This window comes from Mobula birostris, chromosome 31, assembly GCF_030028105.1.
Source record: "Mobula birostris isolate sMobBir1 chromosome 31, sMobBir1.hap1, whole genome shotgun sequence".
Lineage (NCBI taxonomy): Eukaryota > Metazoa > Chordata > Chondrichthyes > Myliobatiformes > Myliobatidae > Mobula > Mobula birostris.
The window spans coordinates 29,291,218-29,318,742 of NC_092400.1; the positions used below are offsets into that span (position 1 = coordinate 29,291,218).

General features: G+C 39.4%; 1 protein-coding gene across 1 annotated transcript in view; it reads right to left on the reverse strand.

Annotated features, from left to right (window-relative positions):
• grk3 (G protein-coupled receptor kinase 3) overlaps nt 1-27,525 on the reverse strand; it is a 280,800-nt gene that overhangs the window by 14,013 nt on the left and 239,262 nt on the right. The window contains exons 16-20 of the mRNA XM_072247961.1: nt 25,846-25,946; nt 21,602-21,668; nt 19,080-19,175; nt 17,711-17,873; nt 14,910-15,046 (exon numbers count right to left, since the gene is read on the reverse strand). Of these exons, the coding sequence (XP_072104062.1) occupies nt 14,910-15,046; nt 17,711-17,873; nt 19,080-19,175; nt 21,602-21,668; nt 25,846-25,946 (564 nt within the window). The remainder of the gene's footprint in view (nt 1-14,909; nt 15,047-17,710; nt 17,874-19,079; nt 19,176-21,601; nt 21,669-25,845; nt 25,947-27,525) is intronic.

A 27,525-nucleotide genomic window follows, 5' to 3' on the forward strand; every position in this document is an offset into this window, starting at 1 on the left:
GTAGCTACAGTTACAAATTAAACAACTAAAGTCAACAAGAGATGAGAGATGCAAGGCAAAGTGGACATCTAGTGGACCAGGCAGACAACAGCAACATGAAAAAAAATGGTAAATGAGAAAGAAGTAGAAAAGTTTATTGTAAGAAATAGTGACGCAAGTATCTGCAGAGAATGATGGACACACTCAGTACATCATGGAAACTAGCTTCCCTGCCTTGGTAAAGCAGCCTGCATAATCAAAGGCCTCACCTACTGCAGAGGGTCTTCCCCTCTCTCCCATTGACAGATGATACAACAGGCTAGAGGACAACCTATCTTGCTGTTAAAAGACTACTGAATGGTTCCCTTATGAAAAAATGGGCTCTTGACTTCAGTCTCACTCGTTATGCCTTGTGCCTTACTCTCCACCTGTACTGCACTTTCTCTGGAACTGTAACACTTTATCCTACAGTCTGTGATTGTTTTACCTTGTACTACCTCAATACACTCTTGTATTGAATTGATATGTATGAATTGTACCATTCAAAATTTCTCACTCTACCTCAGTACACGTGACAATTATAAACCAATTCACTAACTTAGCGAAACACGAGGAAATCTGCAGATGCTAGAATTTCAAGCAACACACATAAAAGTTGCTGGTGAACGCAGCAGGCCAGGCAGCATCTCTAGGAAGAGGTACAGTCAACATTTCAGGCCGAGACCCTTTGCAAGGACCCTTTGTCTCTGCCCAAAACTTCAACTGTACCTCTTCTTAGAGATGCTGCCTGGCCTGCTGCGTTCACCAGCAACTTTGATGTGTGTTGCACTAACTTACCCATTTATTTAAAAGTTAATAGCAAAAAAATTCTGTACATATCAAATATAAGAAAGACTGGGATTTTGAGGAATGACATGGGTGAGAGTACTTAAAAAATGAAGAAACAGTGACTTGCTAAATTTAGTTAAGCAAAAATATTTAGAGGCTAAATATTTAGAGGATCCTCCAAGGGACCACAACTTTGTTGTAGGGTTTGGAGGCTTGTGTGCCACCGTGATCCAGACAGCTATGTTGACTGGAGTCAGGGCCCTGTGCTTTGGCTCTTGGTAGGGTCAGCCATGCCAAACAGGTCACAGTGTAGAGGCCAGACTAAGAGTGGATGTACTGGTCTTCCAGGTTTGAGGGTTCAGCTCAGGGCTAACAACCCTTACTGGTGAAAATAAAATGGTATGAAAATAGCAATAAAGGATCCTTCTAAATCTGTGTGTGAATGTATGGGCAGACAAGCTGCTCTAAATGCCAGTGGTGTAGCAGGCAGTAAATATATTCAAGGATATTTTAAATCTTTGGGTGTTTAGCTTCCAGCAGTGATCTTCTTTCAACCTCGACTCAGATTTCCACAAGATTGTATTTGCCAGTTTCTAACTGTGCTACAATCTCAGCTACCTTGTTTCACATACCATACAAATTTAAATGTAACCCCTGTAATTCTGCATTCACCATGCTGCTTCTCAAATTTGTCTCCATGACATCTAAAACTCTGACAAACTTCTATAGATGTGTGGTGGAGAGTATATTGACTGGCTGCATCACAGCCTGGTATGGAAACACCGATATCCTTGAATGGAAAATCCTCCAAAAAGTAGTGGATATAGCCCAGTTCATCACTGGTAAAGCCCCCCCCCCCCCCCCACCATTGAGCATATCTACATGAAGTGTTGTTGCAGGGAAGCAGCATCCATCATCAGGGACCCCTACTAACCAGGACATGCTCTCTTCTCACTGCTGCATTAGAAAGAAGGTACAGGAGCCTCAGGACTCAGACCACCAGGTTCAGGAACAGTTATTACCCCTCAACCATCAGCTCTTGAAACAAAGGGGATAACTCCACTTGCCCCATCACTGAAATTTTCCCACAAGCTATCGACTCACTTTCAAGGACTCTTTAATTCATGTTTTGATATTTATTGCTTAATTATTTATTATTATTTCTTTCTTTTTGTATTTGCAATTTGTGTCTTTTGCACAATGGTTGAGCGCTCAGTTGCCGCGGTCTTTCATTGATTCTATTATGGATTTATTGAGTACACTGACAGGAAAATGAATCTCAGGGTAGTATATGGTGAGATTTTTTTTTCTATAATAAATTTACTTCGAACTTTGAATAGACATTGGACATTCCTGCACTTGAAAGCATGTGATCCTTCACGCCCAGCAGAGGCTAAAAGAAAGATTCAGGATGGAAGGGAAGTGGATATCTAAGACATTTTTGAGTGGAGGAGAGGAGTCAAAAACTGCAAGATGGAGAAGCAGAATTCATGAGGGGTAGGGGCTGAGATCATTAAGAGATCTGGGTTTGTTGCACAAATCTCCTATTCTTGGTGTTTTAGACAAAAGCACTTTTAGCTCTAGTGCCCTTTCTGTCCCTCAGAAAGTGCTCCTTTGTTCTCCACACTTTGCTCTTTCTCTTTAGCTATGTAATTTTTTTCCCCTTTTCAAGTGCATGTTAAGTTTCCTTCTGAAGGTTAACATTCAATTTACTTTTAGTACCCTTTCAGTAAGTGCTTTCTGGAACATAACACATTGCATAAATCAAATATCTTCAAATCCAGTCTGGTCTTTTGCTGATTATTATAAATCTGCTTCCCCAAGGAAAAACTTTGTAACTTTATAAAACTTGTCAGTTTCTCTTCAACCTTTACATAGTTCCCGATCCTCTGCCGTTATTACTCCGCACTCTTTTCAAATGCCTTTAGAATACTAATACTTTTTTAAATGTCATGTTCATAATTGGACACAATACTATTGCAGCTGAGAATATTGTAACAGCTTAAAGAGATTCTCCTGATTTTCTGCTCTTTTATGCTATTCATTAACTCCTATGCATTTCTAAAAACATCAACATCTCGCCACTACAAGTTAATAAAACTTTTAAAAATGTAGGTCACTCCAATTAATAAGCAATTCAAAAGGAATAAAAATCAAAGACAACAGAATTAGCTCGGAAAAACCATTAAAATACTGTATAAATAAATGAGAGAATAAGGACTGTTTTAATGTAAAAATCCTCACCAATCATTTAGTCTCATCCTTTAGGAATAATAATCAAAACTAATTGTCATTCTATTTCACCGTCTACGTTTTTAAATAATTTCATTAATACATTTCATTAACTCATTTAGAAATTATCTTTGAATTAATTATTAATAAATAATTCATCTAAAGCACACCATGACAAGCCTAATGGTGGGGGGAGAGTTAGAGAGAAACTAAGAAGTCCATACTATACAAGCCAGCTTCATGAAAATGTACCTTTTTAATCTAATTTTGCATCTTGCATCTTCAGGACATCTCTCAAACATCAAATAGGCTATTATTAAGTAGCACATCATCCCACAATTGATTGTGCTTACTGATGAGGTAAAATTTTGAGTGCATTACAAAAGACCAGTGGGTATAAATGAATAGGATTTGAAATAGCTACCCTGTCCTCCACTGACTTTAATGATCTCAGGTTGTGGTAAAAATGGCTTCAGTTTTCAGTGTCCTTGAGTAAAGAAGAAATGGATAACCTGTCTAATTTTACTTTTGTTCTGTTATCTTTGCTAGTGGTGACAGAGAAACGTCAGTATTTCACAGGCAATGACAAATAGTCATGGTCAAAATGGAAAAAATATTCACTTGCAATGTTCCCAAATATCTGAGACAGATTATCATCACGAATCTTGGCAATTGAAAATTAGTCAAAGTATTAGTAGTAAGTTAATTCCAGCCAACGGTAATCATGACTACTCCAGCAAGCAGTCAAGATCATCAAGGGAGGACAGGGGAGGGGAAAACTGGCAGAGAATGAAGAATAAAAATACATTTTAACAATGTTAAAACTGGACAGTGCAATGTAATTTTATTCCCCAAGAGCCAAGCTAAATGCTACTCGTGACCCATTTGGTTGGATCAATTTAGTTTATAAAACAAGGTCGCATGCCACTACTGACTGCATCGTCAACTGCAGATATTTTATTCAATCTAATAATGGTCATGAGTTTCTGGTGACTTCCAAACAGGATCAAAGAAGCAAAACATCATGAAAACGATTACAACAGAGATGTCAAAGTCAAACATATTAGTGTACAAGCACACAGGATCACAAGGGAGGAACCAAGGGTGGGCTATCAAGTAAGATTTGGAATGAAAGGATGGTAATGAAGATGGACCTTGCCAGGATAATGCTACTAACTGTGGTTTGATACCAAGCCACTCAAAAGCCTCAAATTGTTTGAGTTGCTTTAGCTTTTGTCTAATTTCCCAGCAAGGCTGAATATGTTAAACAGGGGAGTCTGCCTCAGAATATTAAAAAAAATCAATCACTGTCCAAGTTGCTCTCTCTGCCTCATTGAAGGAGGGCTGAGAATATATTAAAGAAACCAAAAATAAAATGTAACATTTAAAAGCATTTCTGGAGTTGAATAATTGCATTTGCAATGGATAAGCTACTAGGTGAAGGGGAGGAAGAGAATGAGAGACAGAGACAATGTAAAATGAAAAAGACTAGTTATATGTTATTGAAGCTCATCGTGACAACCCCGCAATACACTCATAAAGCTTCAACTATAGCATGGAAGAGCAGATAGATGCTATAGTTTGACAGCATTGTTCTTACCAGCCTACGCCTTTTATAAATATTCCAGGCATCCTAAATGGAAAATAACATGACAAATCCTTTGTTTGATTAGATCTCACTTTATAGAATATTACTGCACTCAGCTACTCACTGTAATGAAGCTCTTTTAAAAAAATATATTTTTTAATTTAATATTTCTAATGACATCACGAGTCTGAGAGTGCACATCAAAACAGACAAACTTCCAATAGTGGTTTATTGCCATGGCAATAAAGTACCAAAATGTGATCATCTGACGTGAGATCTGACACTGACATTTACTATATTCAAAGATTAAGATATGCCACAATAGGGATGATATTATGTTTTCTATTAAATCAATGGAACTATTATTTAAACTAGATTAATATAAAATTGCTAATTATCAAAAACACATATTCAAATATGTGTATATTCAAATATGAGGTTAAACATAGCATCTTCCCTGGAAATGATCAAACAACAGAATGCATATAAAGATCATTATAATACTACTAATACTACTACTAATAATAATATCCTTCTGCGATTCCATTGGTGCATCGGAGAGCAACCTTGCCATTTCTTTAGAGTTTGTCTGTTTTATGATGCTGAATCGCTGGCACAATGCTCAACCCAGCAGGGTTGGGAAGCGTGTAAGGAGCCGGCTGGATTCAAACCTGGAACCACTGGCCCGAAAGTCTGGTGTGAATGTCACTACACCACCCACCAGCTATAAAGGTCACCAATCTGCATCTCACTGATGTTGCACCTGGCTTGTACATTTAAATTTGCATCACAAATAAGGAGAAAGGTGAAGGAAATAACATCAGTCAACACAATGAAAGCGAAATATTTACTGGAAAAATGCAGAAACAGTACGCAAAATAAAATATTATCCATTGTGGAAAAACAATATTCTATGTGCTGTGACTTTTTAAAAGAAAGATTGATATTTTAATGTTTATTATAAATTAATTGATTATCTTCCAACAGACATACAACATCTGTTTCTTATTATAAAGCCAAATACATGTCCAATGCCATATTTAGGTTTGCTGACGACACCACTGTTGGCAGCCAAATTAAAGGTGATGAGGAATCAGCATGGAGGAGGGAGACTGAAAATCTGGTTGAATAGTGCTACAGTATCAACCTCAGCAAAACCAAACAGCTGATCATTAACTACAGGAGAAAGAAATCAGAGGTCCTGAGCCAGTCCTTATGAAAGGATCAGAGGTGGAGAGGGAAAGTAACTTTCAATTCCTTGGCATTGTCATATCAGAGGATCTATCCTGGGACCAGCCATCACAAAGAAGGCACAACAATTCCTCTACTGCCTTGTAAGTCTGTGCAGATTTGGCATGTCAGCTAAAACTTTGACAAACTTCTGTGGATCACAGTGGAGCGTATCGTGACTGGCTGCATCATGGCCTGCTCTGAAAACATGAACGGAAGAGCCTATAAAAAGTGGTAGACACAGCTCAGTCTATCACAGGCAAAGCTCCCTCCACCACTGAGCACATCTACAAGGAGCACTATCACAAGAAAGCAACATCTATCATCTACGACTCCTACCAACCAGGTCCTGCTCTCCTCTTGCTGCTGCCATCGGGAAGGAGGTACAGGAGCCTTGGGTCCCACACCACCAGGCTTAGGAACAATTATTACCCTTCGACCATCAAGCTCCTGAACCAGCATGAATAACTTCACTTACCTCAACACTGGGCTGATTCCACAACCTAGAGACTTATTTTCAAGGACTTGACAACTCATGATCTCAGTATCTAACTAACTGTCTATTTATTCATTTGCACAGTCTGTCTTCTTTTGCATGTTGATGGTTTGTCAGTCTTTAATTGTGCGTAGTTTTTCATCGATTCTATCTTCTACTATGAGCGCCTGTAATAGGGTAGTGGTTAGCACAACATTTTCCTGTACAGGCAACCTGGGTTCAATTCCCACCGCTGCTTGTAAGGAGTTTGTACATTCTCCCCGCAGCCACATCGCTTTCCTCCATGTGCTCTGGTTTCCTCCCACAGTCAAAATACGTACTAGTTAGTAGGTTAATTGGCCATTATAAATTGTCCTGTGATTCGGCTAGGATTAAATCGGGGGTTGTTGGGCCGAGCGGCTTGAAGGGCCAGAAAGGCCTATTCCATGCTGTATCTCATGGAAAAATTTTTTTAAAATCTCAAGGTAGCATATGGTGACATATACGTGCTTTGATGTATATAAGGCAGTGTTAAAAAGCTGTGATTACACCATTTAATACACTGGCATGCTGGACAGCTAATAGTGACATAATGCATCTGTCCTATCTGGTTTCAATATCATGTTCATTCTTTTTGACTGCAAATCATTTATTTTAGCTTTCCTTCTTCTTTGTACTTTTCCAGGAAATGTTTTCATGCTACATCCGTGAAAGACAACTTTTACCTTTTCTGCATTGTTGACCCCTTTAGATCAGGCACATTACAGAGTAAAGATCCTTCTGAATACATGACTTGTAAATATAAACATGAGTTTATATCAGTTCATAGCCTCACTGAGCAATCCCAAGCCTAGTACACAATTATTTAGATTGCCTATTAAGCATGCTTTCCTACTGCCTATTGTCAGGATACTGTACTGGGGTGACACTTCTATTATCACACGATTGTTCTTGCAATCTCTTATTAAAAAGTGTGTCACCAGGCAAAGCAAAGATACTCATAAATAAGGCAGCAAAATCAAGCATGAATAGTGGTTAAAATAAGTATCAAATAAGAAACAAGCAACTGCATACACATAATCCTACAAATCTTTTTGCAAAATAAAACCTATTATCAGGTTAAAGCTGAAGATCATCTATATGAAAATATCATTAACAGTTGACTTGAATTCTGCCTGACTAAATGCTGAGGCATCAAAGGTAGTCTGTGGTAAGCCTGAACAAGTTTATATTGACAATATAGACAAAATAGGCATGATACATGCTGCCATTGAAATGGTTAAAAGCACTGTTGAAAAACATTGATTATTGATATGTTAAAACACAGGAGGGGGCCATTTGGTCTACTGGATCCATGCTCACTCCAAAACAGGAATCCCATCAGTCCAGTTCCCCTCTCCTTTCCTGTAGCCTTGCAGCTTAATCTCTCTCACAGATGGATCAAATTTCCTTGGATTATTTTGCAACGTCCCAATGCCTGAATTAAGGGGCTGCTGTCCACCCATGGGCTTCTCAACATTAGACCCTTTTGAAGCCGCCCTTCTTAACACCGCTAAACTTATAGCCTCAGGGGTTAGAGTAGCGTGGGCTCAGTAGGTGATGTAGAAGGAAATCGAAAAGAAGCAAAAACTCTCACTCTTCACAATTATCTTAAGCCTTTTACTGCTCTTCAAGCCTAGAATACTATTAAGTGATAGTGATATCACTGACGGAATTTATGGAACAACATTCTTTGTTGCTATAGGTGTCCACGGTCTTCATCTACAACAATGTGTAATTTAGTCATCAGTTAACCTACCAACACTTCTTTGAAAAGTGGGGAAAAAACTACAGTGCTAATGAAGATCCATATGGTCATGGAGTGAACATGGAATCTTCACACAAACAGCACCAGAGATCAGGTTCATGGTACTGACTCTGGAGCAGATTCAATGCTTAATTGGTCCAATTAACACAAATAAAAAATAATAAATTAAAGGGAATATTGAGCTACATCACCAGTGCTCAAGTTAAAATATTATAGGCTGGAGTTTCAGAAATTATGTATTTAAATAAATAACCAAGTCTGAATTACCGACAGAATATTTTGTTGTTGCTGCTGATGTCTTTTGCTTGAAAAGTTAAACACCAAATCAGAATCAGATTTAATATCACCAGCATATGTCGTGATATTTGTTGTTACCAACAAACACCTCTTCGAAAGATCAAATAAACCTAAAAGATATACTAACCCAAGAAAAGCAATGGAACTCTTGTACCTGAGCCAATATTTATGCTTGACCACTATCAAAACATGCTAACCACCGTGCTGCCTTATGCTTGCTCAATGACAGCAATTACACGTCAAAAAGAATTTGTGTTGCTGCAAACTCGTGAGGCTATGAAAAGAGCTGAATATATTTATCCGGTCTTTTATGCAGCCCAAACTGTCGAGTATAAGGAGCATGATCAGACTGTAAATGGTTCTGATCAGACCTCATGCATGTTTCCAGTTCTGATTACTGAGGCATTCTAGAGCTGTAGGGCAAGCAGAAAGGAACAAACACGATTCCTGCTTTCAGAGGTTTCAGTAATGAAGGGTGGCTAGATACACCAGCTTATCTGTCATGAAGCTCAGTAAGAGGGTTTTGTAGAGATATACAAATCATAAATAATATAAAAATATTTGGAACACTGTATTAAAATGCACAAATTATACTAGAGACCTGAGATTCAAACTACGAGGGGTGATTGATAAGTTTGTGGCCTAAGGTAGAAGGAGTCAATTTTAGAAACCTAGCACATTTATTTTTCAACATGCACATGCAGTTCAATGCTTTGAGTGATTATGCAGAAAGTTTGAAGTTAATAACTCATTTCCTTCTACCTTAGGCCACAAACTTATCAATCACCCCTGATGAGTTATTAACCGATGAGTTACTGTTTCAAACTTTCTGCATAATCACTCAAAGAGTTGAACTGTATGTGCATGTAACGAGAGCTGTATAAACTCATCTCGGCCACAAACTTATCAATCACCCTGTTTTGGACACCTTCTGGGGTCCAAGATCCGTATGCTCCACGACCGCTGGACTAAGTGTGTAAATGTAGGAGGGGACTATGTTGAAAAATAAGTGTGCTAGGTTTTCTAAAATTGACTCCTTCTACCTTAGGCCACAAGCTTATCAATCAACTCTTAGTAAAAATCAAATTGAGGAATGGACTTCTGAACAGAACAATGAACAAAAAATCCTTGGAATTATAGGAACAGACTAACTCTAAACTTCAGATTAACCTGGTCACTGACGAAACCATATGGGATGGAATAGTATTCTGCAGTCACAATTATCTCAGTAATATTTAATATATATAGAGCCACCCCTGCTGTCCTGACTGATTTTAAAGATGCATACTGTCTCAGAGTGAGTGACAGTGTGCTTCTTTTTTTTTAAAAAAGAATCAAAGAGGAGTCTATGTGACAGAAATGAAGGCTATTCAAGCACATACTGGTGGGGGGGGGTGGGATTTGCAACAACTGGGTCTCTGGCACTGTGGGACAGAAGGGAAGGGTGGAGAAGAGAACTGCAGTAGTGGTAGTGGATTCCATAGTTAGAGGAGTAGACACAAGATTCTGTGGATGTGAAGGAGACACCTGGATGGTATATTGCCTCCCAGGTGCCAGATTCAGGGACATTTCGGTCAGGTCTACTACATTCTAAAAGAGGAGGGGAGCACCAAGAGTTTTGGTACATATTGGCATTGGTAGGGAAAGGGAGGAGGTCTCAAAGAGAGAACTTATGGAGTTAGGTAGAAAGCTGAAAAGCATGACCTCCAGGATAGTAATCTCAGGATTGCTGCCTGTGCAACGCAGCAGTGAGGACGACGACGATTTGCTAGATGAATGTGTAGCTGAGGAACTGATGCAGGAGTTAGGGTTTCAGATTTATGGAATATTGTGTTCTCTTCTGGGGGAGGTATGAACTATACAAAAGGGATGGATTAAACCTGAACCCAAGGAGGACCAATATTCTTGCGAGCAGGTTTGCTAGAGTTGTTGGGGAGAGTTTAGACTAAATTGTATCAAAAGGACAGACAGGTTGACAAAAAGGGTGGGGTGGCTGTTTTGGTAAAAAATGAAATCAAATCCTTAAAAAGAGATGACATAGGTTCGGAAGATGTAGAATCCTTGTGGATAGAATTAAGAAACTGCCAAGATAAAAAGACCTTATATAGAGGCCTCCGAACAGTAGCAAGGATCTGGGCGACAAATTACAATGGGACATAGAAAAGGCATGTCGAAAGGACAATGTTACCATAGTCATGGGGATTTCAATATGCAGGTAGATTGGAAAAATCAGGTTGGTGCTGGATCCCAAGAGAGAGAATTTATAGAATGACTACGAGATGACATTTTAGAGCAGCTTGTGGTTGAGCCCACTAGAGGAAAGGCTATTCTGGTTGGGGTGTTGTGTAATGAACTGGATTTGATTAGGGAGCTTAAGGTAAGGGAACCTTTAGGAGACAGTGATCATAATATGATAGACTTCACCCTGCAATTCAAGAGGGAGAAGGTAAAGTGAGATGTATCAGTAATACAGTGGAGTAAAGAGAATTATAGAATCATGAAAGAGGAGCTGGCCAGAGTTGATAGGAAGTGGACACTAGCAGGGATGATGGAAGAACAGCAATGGCTGGAGTTTCTGGGAGAAATTTAGAAGGTGTAGGATAGATAATAACCAATTTCCCCCGGGATCAAAAAAGTATGACTATGACTATGACCATGATACACCCTAAAAGTAAAAAAGTATTCTAGAGGATGACACAACTATGGGTGACAAGGGAAGTCAAAAACAACATAAAACCACAAGAGATGGCGCATAGTAGCGAATAGGTGGGAAGTTAAAGGGTTGGGAAGCTTTTAAAAACAAATAGAAGACTAAAAGGTCTTAAGGAGGGAAAAGATTAAATATGAAGGCAAGGTTGCCAATAATATCAAAGAGCATACCAAAAGTTTTTTTAAAGTATAAAGATTAAAAGAAAGGCAAGTAGATATTGAACTGCTGGAAAATAATGTTGGAGAGGTAGTAATAGGGTCAAGGAAATGGCAGATGAACTGAATAAGTATCTTACAACCATCTTCACTATGAAAGACACTAGCAGTATGCCGGATGTTTGAGAGTGTCAGGAGGCTGAAGTGAGTGCAATTGCTATTACTAGGGGGAAGGTGCATGGGAAGCTAAAAAGTCTGAAGGTAGTTAAGTCACATGGACCAGATGGACAACACCTCAGGATTCTGAAACAGGTAGCTGAAGAAGCTGTGGAGACATTAGTAATGATTTTTCAAGAATCACTAGATTCTGGCATGGTTTCAGAGGACTGGAAAATTGCAAATGTCATTCCATTCTTCAAAGAAGGGAGTGGGGCAGAAGAAAGGAAATTATAGGCCGGTTAGCCTGACATTAGTGGTTGAGAAGATGTTGGAGTCCATTGTTAAGGATGAGGTCTCAGGGTATTTGGACAAAGGAGAATCAGTAGATGTTGTGTACTTGGATTTTCAGAAGGCAAGGTGCCACACATGAGGCTGCTTAACAAGATAAGAGCCCACGGTATTACAGGAAAGATACCAGCATAGATAAAGAATTGGTTGATTAGCAGGAGGCAAAGAGTGGGAATTATGGGAATCTTTTCTGGTTAGCAGACGATGGCTACTGGTGCTTCGCAGGGATAGGTGTTGGGACTACTTTTTATTACGTTATATGTCAATGATTTTGATGGCAGAATTGATGGCTTAGTGTCCAGTTTGTAGACGAAATGAAGATAGGTGAAGGGCAGGTAGTGTTGACCAAGCAGAATGGCTGCAAGAGGACTTAGACAAATTAGCAGAATAGGCAAAGAATACAGAGTCGGGATGTCACACACTTCTGTAGAAGAAACAAATGCATAGACTATTTTTTAAACAGGCCGAAAATTCAAAAATCCGAGTTGCAAAGAGACTTGGGAGTCCTCGTGCATGATTTCCTAAAGGTTAATTTGCAGGTTGTGCAGGTTGTGGTGAAGAAGGCAAATGCAATGTTAGCATTCATTTCAAGAGGACTAGAATATAAAAGGAAGGATGTAGTGCTAAGGTGTTATAAGGCACTGCTGAGGTCTCACTTGGGAGTATTGTGAGCAGTTTTGGGCCCCTTATCTAAGAAAGGATGTGCTGACATTGGAGAAGTTTCAAGGGAGATTCGTGAGAATAATTCTGGGAATGAAAAGGCTATCGCAGGAGGAGTGTTTGATGGTTCTGGGCTTGTACTTACTGGAAATTAAAAGAATGGAGGGGGGAAATCTCATTGAAGCCTAGTAAATGTTGAAAGGCCTAGATAGAGTGGATGTGGAGAGTGTTGTTGCGTGAATGAAGTCGCCAGAGAAAATTACTGGTAGATACAAAGCAGCTTCTTTATTCGACAAAACAAGGTACAGCAGCCATCAAGCGGAGATGGAAATGTCTGCTGGTCCAACGTGGGGCTCGATATTTATGTGCTAAATGCGAAGGACAATTCTATATTTACAAAGTATAGACAATGCTTTCTTTTGAAACAACATACAAACTTCACACCTCCTGATTCGCATCCATCCCACAGATGCCATCATCGTCTGGACTGGGATTCACAGCTTTTAGGAATCCATTGTTCCAAATTAAATCCATAATACATATTCAAAGGCAGAAAACTGGTAGCTGAAGCCATTTGCTAATTGTAAATGACCTAATCCCAAAACTCACTCTAACAGAGAGTACATTTCCTATATGTTGAGGTAGTCTAGGACTAGAGGGATGTTCATTTATAATGAAGATAGGGCGGAGTTTCTTTAATCAGAGGGTGGTGAATCTGTGGAATTCGATCCCACAGGTGGCTGTGGAGTCCAGGTAATTGGACATATTTAGGGCGGAGGTTGATAAGTTCTTGATTAGCCAGGGCATGAAAGGTTATAGGAGAAGGTAGGAAAATGGAGTTGAGAGGGAAAATGAATCAGCCATGATGAAATGGCAAAGCACTCTCACTGGGCTGAATGGCCTAATTCTGCTTCTATTTCTTATGGTTGTCATGCGTTTTCCAGCCACCCACCAATAAAGTGACTTGTTAATTTTGCTAACTTAGCTCATAAAAGCTCTTTGAACTGCTTGGAACATAGAAAGTTGAGAGGAGATTTGATAGAGGAATACAAAATTATGAGGGGTATCAACAGGGTAAATGCAAGCAGGCTTTTTCCACTGAGGTTGGATGGGACTACAACTGGGTTAAGGGTGAAAGGTGAAAAGTTCAAGGGGAAACACCTTCACTCAGAGAGTCATGAGAGTGTGGAACGAGCTGCCAGCGCAAGTAGTGCATGTGAGATGGATTTCAAATCTTAAGAGAAATTTGGAAATAGATACATGGATGGTAGAGGTATGGAGGGCTATGGTCCAGGTGCAGGCTGATGGGAGTAGGCAGCTTAAATGGTGCGGCATGGACAAGATGGGCTAAATGGCCTGTTTCTGTGCTGTACTTTTTTATGATTTTAACTAACACAAGTCTACAAAGCATAAAATACCAACAAACTCAAAATAAGCCATGCAGTAACTTTTGATTTTTATGATATGTTAACTCACAGTGAACTACATCACATAATTGATGTGGAAATGTCTAAATTAAGGAAAAGTCATATAGTTAGAGAAATATGTTTCTCACTCAAGTCATTACAGCTACTAACACAATTCTGTTTTACAGTTTCTCTCTTGCACTTTAAAAAAACTACAGTTTCTGAACTTCCCTACATTAGCATTGTGAGATGAAATTCATGGATGGCAATTCAAAAATTTTGTGCTCAGACAATCTCCAGAAAATCACTACTTTCTTTACAATCTAAGATTTAAGGGTACAGCAAAATTCTAGCATTTTGATCTAAATTCCTAATAATTTTATGACAAAGGAAATGGTGAGGAGCTCCAGAATGTAATTATAACCAAAGCTGACATTGACTATAATTTACTGATCATCGTTATTAGTTATTAGTATTATAAATGCATGTGATAGAAAGGAAAAATTCTCGCTTTAGTCATCCTTTCTCTATTTTTTTGAATTTATGGGACAGATAAACAGATGCTCACTTCTCTTCTTAATTTTTATTTAAATTATCTTACTTAGTGATACAGTGTGGAGTAGACCCTTCTGGCCCTTTGAGCAACGCCCAACAAACCCGATTAACCCTAACCTAATCACAGACAATTTACAATGACCACTTAACCTACTTTGGACTGTGGGAGGAAACCAGAGGACCCAGGGAAAACCCATGCACTCCATGGGGAGGATGTACAGATACTCGTCACAGAATGGCACCGGAACTGAACTCCAAACTCCGGAACACTCCAAGCTGTGATAGCATTGCTCTAACTGCTTTGCTACCATGCCGTGGTGCTTAATGCTTTCTATCTTGATTGTTTTTAATATTTAACACTCAAATATACGAACTGAGGCTTTCATCTTGATTAAACTTCCACTTGTTTGCTACTATTCTGACAATCATATGCCTATTCACAAACGTTCTCCTCATTTCAGTCAGTCAAACATTGCTTACCCGTGACTCGCCCTCTCCTCTCCATTCCAGCCGATTTGGAAAGAGGTAGAAGTAACGACGTTGCCACTGTGTCAAGAAGGGGTTTCCTAATTTCAGCATATAACCGTGCATGATGCAGTCTTTCCCCAGAGCATAATCTGTATACAAAAGATTATATTAGTTCAGGTTTTATACCATAAAAACATACGGTAGGAATAGTATTAAATCACTCAATTCTTCCCCACCATTCTGTGAGATTGTGGTTGATCAGGCTGTTGGCTGCAACTCCACTTTACTTCCTGATTCTCACAATCTTCAAATCTCCACCAGACCAAATATCAAACGATAACTTACCCACATTTTTCTTGAGAAGATGCCTTTCCCATTTTTAAATTTCCTAATGACATTTGTTCTTGGTTTTTTCACTTTGGCCTATGTCTCTCACCATTTAGTAATCTAGTAAAGTTACCTGTATCAAGAAGACTGTACTGATATCTTTGTCCATTCTTACTTTCATCAAAGGTGGTAGACGCTACTTAGAGAGGACAAATTTCCTTTTCTCTTCTGGTATGAAAGCCAATTCCACACATCCTGATTAATGCAGGCTTGAACACATTGCTGGGTGTGCTTGCAACTTCCTCCCCTTGTCACTAAGCAACAGAGCTTTAATGGATGTATGTCGTCACAACCGGACAGAGCTCTGATTAGACTTCACCTGCATTTATTCTGGCCTTGGAGTATTCCAGTGCAGATTCATTCATTGAGTGGACACATGGGGTATACCTAGACCTGTTCTCCTAGATGTATGTATATATTTATATATATTGAGGTGATCTAATTGACACGTTCAAAACAAATGAAGGAGTGATAAAGCTAATAAAGATAAACCATGACCTCTGGTGAGCAAACCCAGAGGAAGAGAAATATAATATTTGGAGCTTGGCCATTTGCAGTAATTTCAGAAAACACAAAAGATAGACAGAATCTGTAATTCTCAGCTCTAAAAGTTTCTTGAGGCTGTCTTCCTACTTCTTTAGACATAAAGTCCCTCTGATCTTGCACCCCTTTTAAATATTTCATTTCCTACAGTACTCCCTCTCATTCTACCTCCCAAAGCACATCAACCTCACATTTCTCTTGCGAAGTGTCTGCTCATTCTGCAAACCTGTCTGTATCCTTCTGTACTATCCTCTTGTCTGTAGTTACTGGGCTTATCTCTGAACCCTTTTGTGAATGAGAAGCATGAGAAGTAGGTGAAAAGACAACCACTAGATATCTGAATGATATTCCAAGAAGATGAACACACAAAACAACCTGAATGGGCAGTTTCCTGTTGTTTGCAACCAGCAATAGATGTGTACTGTATGGTATTGTATAAAAGTCTTAGGCACCTACATCTATCTAGGGCGCTTAAGACTTGTGCACAGTACTGTATTTGTCAAATACTGAGTTTGTAAATCTGGCAGGAGCAAAAAGTTTTGGGAATGGTGAGGGTGGAGTGCCATGGGAGGGGTTTGGGACAGGTGGCAGAAAAGGAGTGCCAGGGTGCAAGTTGGTGCAGGTGAAGTCGCAGTCACACCCAACCCTGAGCCACCAGGCAAGGTCATTTGATTCCAAACGGATGGTTTGGTGATCGTTTCAGAATGTCTCTCCAGTGTTTCCCACGCCCTACCCCTCCCTTCCTCTTTACTCAACCATGATTCTCCTCTCCCTGCCCACTTCCCACTCAGTCTGCAATAGAGACTCATATCAAAATCAGGTTTATCATCACTCACATGTCATGAAATTTGTTTTTTTTTTGCTGCAGCAGTACAGTGCAATATATAAAATTACTACAGTACTGTGCAAGCCTTAGGCACCCTAGCAATAGATATATGCCTAAGACTTTTGCACAGTACTAGATACAGTATATGCACCAATGAACCTTGATACATCCACCAAGAGGATCACAACCTTGTCGTGGTTTGGAAGCTTACATGCCAGAGAGCCATTTTGACAGGAGTCAGGGCTTCATGCTTTAGCTCTTGCTAAGATTACCTTTACCAAACAGGTCAAAGGGTAGAGACTAGATTAGGTGTGGGCCACCTGTTCTCCAGGTTTGCGAATTCAGCTCAGGGCTAACAATTCTAACTGGGCAAACAAAACTGTTACGGAAACAGCAATGAAGAATCTTTCTACATCTGAGTGCGACGGTATTCCAGGTCTCCACCCAAGTCTTGCATGCCTGACAGTAGTGAAAACAGAGGAAGGTACTGGCATGATGAAGGAAGCCCTGAATACCACCAAGACTAAGTCCAAAATTGGCCAAGGACACATGGAGATGGAGAATCTTCTTTTCTGCCTGAACGCCAGTGATGTAACAGACAGTAAGTATTGAAAGTAAGTATTTTGTTACATGCATACACCAATGCAACAGTGCTGGGAAGTCTGAACTAAGCAATTTATCAAAGGGTTAAATCAGTATTGTTATATCACAATTCTTTTCCCTTTACATCTTGGCTACCTATCTGTTTCACCTTTGTGTCCCCCGGATCAGAACACAAGGCCACCATGACAGGTACCCAAGGTGGGGAAGTAGTAGATAAGACACAAATCAACATCATTGCAATTGAATGGTGAATGAGGACAGAAAGATTGAATGATCTCATCAGGATAACAGATAACATACTGAATGAGAGTACATGAAACTACAAGAAATGCAGGGCAAATTTCATCAGTAAAAGACATCAACATTACAGGCACCAGGCTGAATATCTTGTAGCAGTTTCAATACAACAGAAATAGCTTTATGATGCATCAGATTTGGAAATGAGCATTCCTACCTTCTTCATGGCCAAGCATCTTATTCTTGGCTCTCTTTCTGATCTCGTTTTTATCAGTGTCACTATTGACCGCATCATACACTGTTTCTGCCACCTCCTGTTGCCAACGTTCCGATATCACCAGCGGAAAGTTTTTATAGAGCTCCTGATCGCTGTCCAACAGCTATGAAGGAGAAATGAGAGTGAGAGTGACAGTGAGAAAAGAACAGAAAATGGGAAACAGAAGAACAGATGTAGATGGCAGATAGAGCAAGATTTGAGTGACAGAAGATCAGAGAAGAGAAAACATGACAAGCAGCAAAGAGAAGGTATTTTTGGGGAGCATGACAGAGGAAGAGAAACAAAGTGGGGGGGTTGGGGAGAGGATAAAGTAGAGGAGATTAGGGAAAAAAGTACAGCAAAAGAGGATTAAGAAACAATATTAGCAAATGAATTACTAACATGAGTTTACTTCCGTGAAGATTTTTTGTTATGAACATGATTTAAAGTTTAATAACATTTCCCATGTCTTATATTACTTATTTAAATCTGGTAATTGTATAGTGAGGACCATATCCTCATTTCTTTTCAACTTCTGCACAATATACAGTAATGTACCTTGTTCAGCATACTACCATGCAATATTCTGGATTTTGTTTATTTGATAAATCTAAAAACACATTCTATTAAAATCACTTTTTTTTAAGAAACCATCACAATATTTACCTTTTCTTCACTAAATCTCTGGACTAGGGGTTCCCAACCTGGGGCCATGGACCTCTCGGTTAATGGTGTGAGCCCATGCCATGAAAAGGTTGGGAAACCCTGCTGTAGACTAATATGCATTTCACAGTTTAAAATGATATTCTTTAAAGATATTCTTCCACATCTATTACATCAGGTGTTGGAAATGCCAAAATGTAATGAAGTCAAAGGTGAAGATCATCATATATGAGCTGTCACAGAAAGGCCATAGCTAGGGACTAATCTGTCACTCACCCATTACAGAGTGATATAGATACCATTAACACCCTTCTTTGTTAAATTGACTGTAGGTTACTCTGAGAATGCCAGTATGCGGAATTTGAACAGACATAATAGATATCTGAAGACTGCACAGATGTCACCACTTTCCGGTAACACAGGTGCCACCCACACTAAACAGCTGCACAATATGACTGTTCAAGCACCACTCATTAAGAGGTTGCTGCCCACATCAACTGGTTATAGATATGGCACTAGTACCAAATGCAACCAAAGCCTACCTCACACACTTATTATCATTTTGAGTGCCATTTATTCTATTGACACTTCAGATTTTGCTGGGATTTGGTCTGTTCTAAGGATCCGGAACAATGATGAGAAAACTGTTAAAACCAGCAAACAATACCTTGATGCCCTTTGTATCTTCTTCATCAAATGATCCTATGTCAAACGCATCAGCTGCATTCACCTCTCCCCGGGGAGGAATAAGTGGAGGCAGGTACTTGAAACAGAAAAATACAATGAAGAACATTTAGCATAACAGCTGTGATACATGATCACTGGCACCAGGAAATCTCTTATCTATATGCTCATGGTGGTGGGAAGTTAAAATTACACCCAAAAATGGGTTCAATATGGAGAATTTTCACTTCACAATTGCTTCCCTGTTCCAATTCTGCATTACATCCTTGCCTTTATATGCTAGTCATCTTGAAATGAACACTAATATTGCATTTACCTTCCTACCACTGACTTAAAGAGCAAACTAAACATTAGGGAATCCTCCACGAGCATTCCCAAGTCCTATTGCAACACTAATTTCTGAATTTGCTCCCTGTTAGAAAATAGTCTACATCTTTATTCCTTTTTCAAAGTGCATGACCATACACCTCTCTACAGTGTATTCCATCTGCCACTTCTTTGCCTGTTCTCCTAATCTGTCAAAGTCCTTCTGCAGACACCCTGCTTCCTTAACATTACCACTTACCTTTGTATCATCTGCAAACTTGGCCACAAAGCCATTAATTTCATCATCCACATCACTGACGTAAAATGTGAAAAGAAGTGGCCCCAACACTGACCCCCGCAGAACACAACTAGTTACCGACAGCCAACCCTTATTTGCATTCTTTGCTTCCTGACAGTCAGCCAATCCTCTATCCGTGCTAGTATCTTTCCTGCAATACCAGGGGCTTTTATCTTGTTTAGCAACTTCATGTGCGGCGTCTTGTCAAAGGCCTTCCAAAAATCCAAGTATACCACATCCACTTACTCTCCTTTGTCTACCTCCTGTAATTTCCTCAAAAAATGCCAACAGATTTGTCAGGCAAGGTATCCCTTGATGGAAACCATACTGACTCCTGCCTATTTTATCATGTACCTTCAAGTACCCCGAAACCACATCCCTAATAATGGACTCCAAAATCTTCCCAACCTCAGAAATCAGGCTAACTGGTCTATAATTCCCTTTCTTCTGCCTCCCTTTCTTCTTAAAGAGAGGAGTGACATTTGTAATTTTCCAGTCCTCCAGAACCATTCCAGCATCTGGTGATTCCGGAAAGATTATCACTAATGCCTCCACAATCTTTTCAGCAACCTCTTTCAAAACCCTGGGGTGTAGTCCATCTGGTCAAGGCGACTTATCTATCTTTAGACATTTCAAATTCTCAAGCACCTTCTCCTTATAATAGAGACTACACTCACTTCTGCTGCTTAACCCTAGAATTTCTGGCATAACACTAGTGTCTTCCACAGTAAAGACTGACACAAAATACTTAAGAGTTCATGCACCATTTCTTTGTCCCCCATTATTAACTCTCCAGTGTCATTTTCCAGCAGTCTGATATCTATGCTTGTTTATTTTTTTACTCTTTAATATTTGGTATCCCCTTTAATATTATTGACTGGTTTACCTTCATATTTCATCCTTTAACTCCTTTTTGATATTTTAGTTGCCTTCTGTTGGTCTTTAAAAGCTTCCCAATCCTCTAGCTCCCCACTAATTTTTGCGATATTATATACCCTCCGGAATGGGAATGGGGATTGGAATTAAAATGGCTAGCCACCAGCAAATCTCGGTTTTTGTGGATGGAGCAAAGGGGCTTGACAAAGCCCCCAATCTATGTAGAGTAGATGACCCCAAAAGACTGAAATGTTTGACCGATTTAAGCACCAAGCCAGATTGGAAAGGTCAGGTACAGGCCAAATTGAGGCAGCGGGCCCGGGCCTGACGGCATATTGAAGTGGGAAGGCCCCAGCCTGAGAGTGTGGAACGAACCAAGGTTTGGCCAATTTAAGTACTTGGCCAGTGTGTCGGGGTCGGAGGAGAGGGACAGGCCGGTATTCAGCTCACTGCCTGGCGAGGTTTGCTCTTCTCTGTGCAGAACTGAGGCTGTGGCTTGTAACTGAAGGACTCCTGGAGCGGCTGTGACTGGCTTAGTGGCTGTGAATTTACTTTCATAAACTTTAGTTCTGAATGTTATTTGCTTACTTTTTATTGTTTGCACAATTTGTTCTTTTTTTTGCACACTGGGTGTTTGATGGTCTTTTTTAATGGGTTCTATTAGGTTTCTTTGTTTTGTGGCTGCCTATAAGGAGATGAATCTCAAGTTTGTACAGTATATCGTATACATACTTTGATACAAAACGTACTTTGAACTTTTGAACATGGGCTTGGGGACCTTTCGAGCAGATGCACAAAATTGGCCTGGTAACATCTTAGGTTATGTACAAAACTGAAGATTAGGTGAATGTATTTGCAAAACAGAAAAGGATTTCCTTTAAAAATGTAACAGAATGTGTGACTTTTCTTACTGTTGCAGTTGGTATGCAATCTCACCACACAAAGGCTTATGCAATATTGGTTCAATGTACAGAGAGATTCCATCATTTGTTTTCAAAGAAAGACAAAAATGAGCCATTTCTTACCTTCTGCAAGTAGACCTGTTGCCAATCAATCCCTTTAAAAAACGGATGTTCTTTCACTTCCACGGCACTATAGAGATAAAACGTATCATGTGACTCCAACGCTTAAACCATAATTAACCCTTATATTAACCAGTAATTGTAGCTTGCATAAACAAACTAATACCAATGACTCTGAGCAATAAAAAGCTATTAAACTTTGGATGGGATGGAACTGTAAGATGTATGAATTAAACCTTGGGCAAGTCAATTAAAAAAATCTTGGCACTGAACAACTAATGTCAACCTTAAACCTCACACTAGGAAGCAAATTTTATCAGCAATGTTGAAGGTGAGCAACAACATCACAGAATGACTGTCCGTCATGCTACTAACAGCACTTTGAAAGAAGAATCATTCTGAACAAATCCTCACATTGTAACCAAAGTCCTGCACATCTCCATGCACTTCACTAATATTATTATGTAAGTTAGATTCCACTACTTTTTCAGACAGTAAATTCCAAATCATAAACAAACCCCCTGCCTAAAAATAACTCTTATTTCTTCTTTAGTTTCCTAATAATATCCATCCTCTAGGACATTGGGAATAATTTTTCCTTATTCTTTCAAAACGTACTTTACATACGAAGTCCTCCATTAAATCAACTCCAACTAAGAAATCAACTCCAGTTTCTCTAGATAACTGAAATAATTCATCCCTAATATTGTTGTTAGCTTCTCCAAAGTTTTGGCATACTTTCTAAATTCTGTCATCTAGAACTGGACACCATAATCCAGCTAACTCTTAACTTACATTTTATAGCATGATATCCTTGCAGTCTATACTTTCTCAACATATCCTGATATCATCCATAAACCTGGGCTGCATGCAAGAGATAACAGAACTATGGTAATGAGCAAAAGGAAATTATTACTCGAGGGGTGAAACAGTAAGTTGCAATCATTAAACCTCGCACTGAACAGTAAGACATCATTAGCAACCTTGGCACTGAGCAACAGAAAGTAATTATTGAGAACTGTGTAACACAATATAATCAGGAACCCTGAGGGTCAGGAACAAGGAATCATCAAGTCAGGCAGTGAGCAATATTATCAATGCTGCTGGTATTGAGAAACAAAATATAATCATCAGCTCTGACATAGAATCGAAACGTGATCATTAACTCTCGAAAACAAACAAAATATAATCATTGATACTTGAGGCGAAATAATCAGTAACCCTGGCGCTGAGACAGCATTAGGCATCATCAGGAGCCTTAGCAAGTAAGCAACAAGGTTTCATAATAAACTTGGAAGTGACCAACAACAATTATAAAACCGATACTGAGCAATAAGCTTTTATCATTTACATGTTACTGAACATAAGGATCACTAAAACTGTGATTGAGCATACTACCACTAGCATAGGTACTGACTAACAAGGTACCATCAGATCAAAGATAATGATTTGAACTATATCTAAAATATATCACAGTTAGCAAAGTAATTGATTACCTTGTGGCAAGGTATTATTTCATTATAATTAACTCTAGGACAGCATGAGAAGATACGATCAGTGTCACTGGCACTCAGCAATACATTTCAGCAGTAACCCTGACACTGAACAAGAAAGTTCCATCAGTCGCCCTAACACTGAACACATAAATCTTTCACTAAATAGCAAGATATCATCAGTGACCTTCATACTAACCAATAAGATACTGACGTCACCACTACAAGGTACGATTAGCTTTATTACTGCCAATGAACAAGGTAAGATTAGATATGGTACAGAACAGCATGATACTAATATCAATCTAACATAAACACAATTATTATTAAACTTGACGATGAAATACAGCATACACTACACTTCCAGAATTCTGCAGAGCATCCCTTCTGATAACTAACACTTGGAAACATGTAATAAGGGGTAAACTTTCAAGAAGAACCTGGTTTTTAGAATTATGAGTATAACTAAATAATATCTTTCCTCAATCTTCCTTGAGGATTATACTAATTGACAACTCATGGAGCCAAATCTAACAAAACAGGCCAGCATTTAGGTTCAGAGGCAAATCAATGGAAGCTGAAAGAAAGACAAGGGACTAGTCGGGTCAATTTCACTTATTTCAATATGACTCCCCAGCATCCAGGACATCTTCAAGGCACAATGCCACAAAAAGGAGGCATCCATCATTAAGGACTCTCATCACCTAGGACATGCCCTCTTCTCATTGCTACATCAAGGAGGAAGTACAGAAGCCTGAAGGCACAAACTCAATGAATCAGGAATAGCTACATCCCCTCCACTAACAGATTTCTGAATGGACCTTGAACCCATGAACACTACCTCAAAGCTTCAAAGGTCCAAGTTAATGTCAGAGAAATGTATACAATATACATTCTGAGATGCTTTTTCTTCGCAAACATCCATGAAAACAGAGAAGTGCCCCAAAGAATGAATGACAGTTATATGTGAGAACCCCAAAGTACCCCCCCCAGCTAAAAAAAAACGCACCCGCTACCAAGCACAAGCTTGAGCTAGGTGATAGCGAAGACACAGACCTTGTAGTTACCCCAAAGACTATCGCATTTCATCCGGCATTTGACAAACCACAAGTTCTCTGTCTCTAATAAGGGAGAGGGAGGCGTCCCCCATTTTCACTACTCACTACTTTTTCTTTATTTTTCTCTTTTTGCACTATATATATTTCTTGCTGTAATTTACAGTTTTTATTATGTATTGCAATCTACTGCAGTCACATAACAACAAATTCAACAAATTTCATGACATATGCCTGTGACATATACCTGATTCTGAATCTGAATTCTTAACCTAGTGTTATTTGCTAGAGGTACTCAATAACTTTATTGTATTGCACAAGAACTCAGTCTATAAAGTAAAAGTTATGAATTAGTTTTATAATCAATTTTACAGAAAACAAAAGAAAACATCATCATGGATTTAAGGTGGAGCGTAAAAAGTTGGTTAATACCAAATGACTGAACGAATCAGTCAATTTTATAAATGTACATCCTGTGCAGAAATCACTGACACCAACTCCTGTAGTTCAGCGTTTCACTTTGCATATGATGTCAGAAATTGTTGAGCACCTGCTTTAACCTTCACTGTGCACTGACTCCTAGATTCAATTTTTTTTTGAAGATATTAAATGAAATAGAACCCAAACAAACCTCCCTCCAACTCATTTACCATATTGTTTCGAGTGGATGAGTATACTAAGCAACTACCGTCTGGCATATAATGGTCAACTAATTAGATATACAATTAAATTATGTTTATTAAAATGGTTCTCTCTTTCAATTTTAATACCATCTTTTTCGAAGAAATGCAATGGCTGCAGATTCAAGTATATCACATTCCTTCAAACTACTTTGTTACAGCCTTGTTGAAAACTAGTAAATTAGACTGTCAGGACAGTCTTCATCAACATTTTGACAGTCTTTCATTTAGTAAAAATAACTTTTAACGTTTTGCAAATCACAAACACAAGAAATTCTGCAGAACTGGGGAACCGCTTTGTTGAGCACCTGCACCCCATCTGCCAAAAGTGTAACTTCCAGTTAGCCCAACATTTTAATTCCTATTCCCATTCCAACCTATCGGTCCATGGCCTCCTCTTGTGCCACGATGAGGCTACTCTCAAGGTGGAGGAGCAATATCTTATATTCCGTCTGGGTAGCCTCTAACTTGATGGCATGAATATCGATTTCTCCTTCTGGTGATAATTTTTTCCCAACCCCCTTCCCGCTTCTTCTTTTCCTCCCTCTGGCCTCTTAGCTCTTCTCACCTGCCCATCACCTCCCCTTGGGTTCCGAACTCCTTCCCTTTCTCCTATGATCCACCTTCCTCTCCTATCAGATTCCTTCCTCTTCAGCCCTTTGCCATTCCCACCCACCTGGCTTCACCCAGCACCTTCTAGCTAGTCCTCTTTCCCTTCCCTACAGCTTTTTATTCTGGCATCTTCCCCCTTCCTTTCCTGTCTAGAAGAAGGGTATCGGCCCAAAACGTTGACTGTTTATTCATTTCTATAGCTGCTGCCTGACTTCCCCAGTATTTTGTGTACTTAACATTTTGTACCGTGAAGCAAGTATTCTAGCTTACAAGCGATCAAGATCACAGAACTAAAATCCTTGCCAGCTATTTCATGTCTTCGCCCCTTCAGAAAGCACATCCTTAACATTTTCTGGTAGTCTCAAAGCTTCTTAATTATGCAAGGAAAGCATAAAATTACAGCCTACCCACGTCCTAGGCATCCCAGTCTCTTGGCAACATCACGCTGTAACAGACCTTCCAAAAGAGACTTTAACTCCACAGAGAAAGTATCAGGCAACTCCACATTCTGAAGGAGAAAATGAACAATATTAGATAATGTTGTAGTATAAATTGAATGGATGTCCATTATATTCTTAATTGATCCAATGTGTTTCAGATTAACATGCTTTGAGAAAACTACTGCGGAAGATCAACAAGGCTATAAAATAAATATACATAGGATTGTTTGAAATGTTTTTCCACAACATTTATAGAGCTAAGAGTCTTATTAAAATGTTTATTCACAAATTAAAACTTGATAGAATTATTAATTGTTTTATCTGAAGAGTAGCTGAGGCTTGAAGATGATAATCTTTTTTGTTCATCGTCCTGGGTCAGTTCCTTGTAGAGTTCTTTGTAACAAGAAAGGATTTAAGTTCCTCTTGAAGTTAAAGACTCTTTTGAATGACGAGGTGAAGATCCAGAAACTCCCACACAGAAATCCTGGAATGGCTGCAGCAGTAGTAGCTGGTTTGGCAGGCTTGGTCTTGCTTCTTCTTAGTGTTTCCCCTGGATACAACTAATTGCTGAAGTTCCCTCTTTTTCTGTTTCTCGGTGAAAATTAATTAGGTTGATTGCCTTCCCCTTTTCAATATCTTTAAACCCCTCTCCTTTCAGCTATTGGCCAGTTTCATAATGTCACTGTCTACACACTGTTGGTAGCACGGGACCCTCTGATATTATTGATGAACTCGGTAGGCAAATAGTCATTCAAAATTGAAGTTTGCTTCACCCTAGACCTCTTGGATAAAGCCAGTGCAGTTTTTTCACAGCTGTCAAAATGAATCAGACTCCTTACTCTCCCTTTGGCATTTGCCCCTGGGGTTTCTCTACAAAATCTACTCTACTCCCTCTTCACTTACGACTCTGTACCTGCATTTAACACCAATACCATCGTCAAATTCGCAGACGACACAACAGTGATCGGGCTGATCTCCAACAGAGACGAATCAATGTACAGAGCGGAGGTACAGAACTTAGTGAGCTGGTGCTCAGAGAACAACCTGTCTCTTAATATAGCAAAGACTAAGGAGCTAATTAACAATTTTGGAAAGTCACGGGATGGTGAGTACGCTGCAGTCTACATTAACGAAGACATAGTGGAGAGAGTATCCAGTTTCAGGTTTCTGGGATTATGCATCTCAGAAGACCTTACATGGTCCACTAACACCACAACAATAGTTAAGAAAGCACAGCACGCTTGTTTTTCCTCAGAATGCTGATGAAAGCTGGTCTACCTGAACAGATGCTGGTGACCTTTTACTGCTGCACCATAGAGAGCATCTTAACATACTGCATCTCTGTGTGGTATCTCAGTTGTACAGCAGCTGATAGGAAAGCACTTCAGCAGGTCGTCTCTAGCGCACAAAAGATCATCGGGACACAGCTCCCAGCCCTGGAGGACACTTACAGCTCTCGCTGCCTAAGGAAAGCTACCAGCATCTATAAGGACAATACACACCCATGCAATCATCTGTTTGAACCTCTTCCATCTGGCAGACGTTATAAGATTTTCTATGCCCGCACTTCCAGACTGAAAAATAGCTTTTTCCCCAGAGTTATAAATTGCTCTGAACCAATCCATCAAGCATCATACATAAATTGTT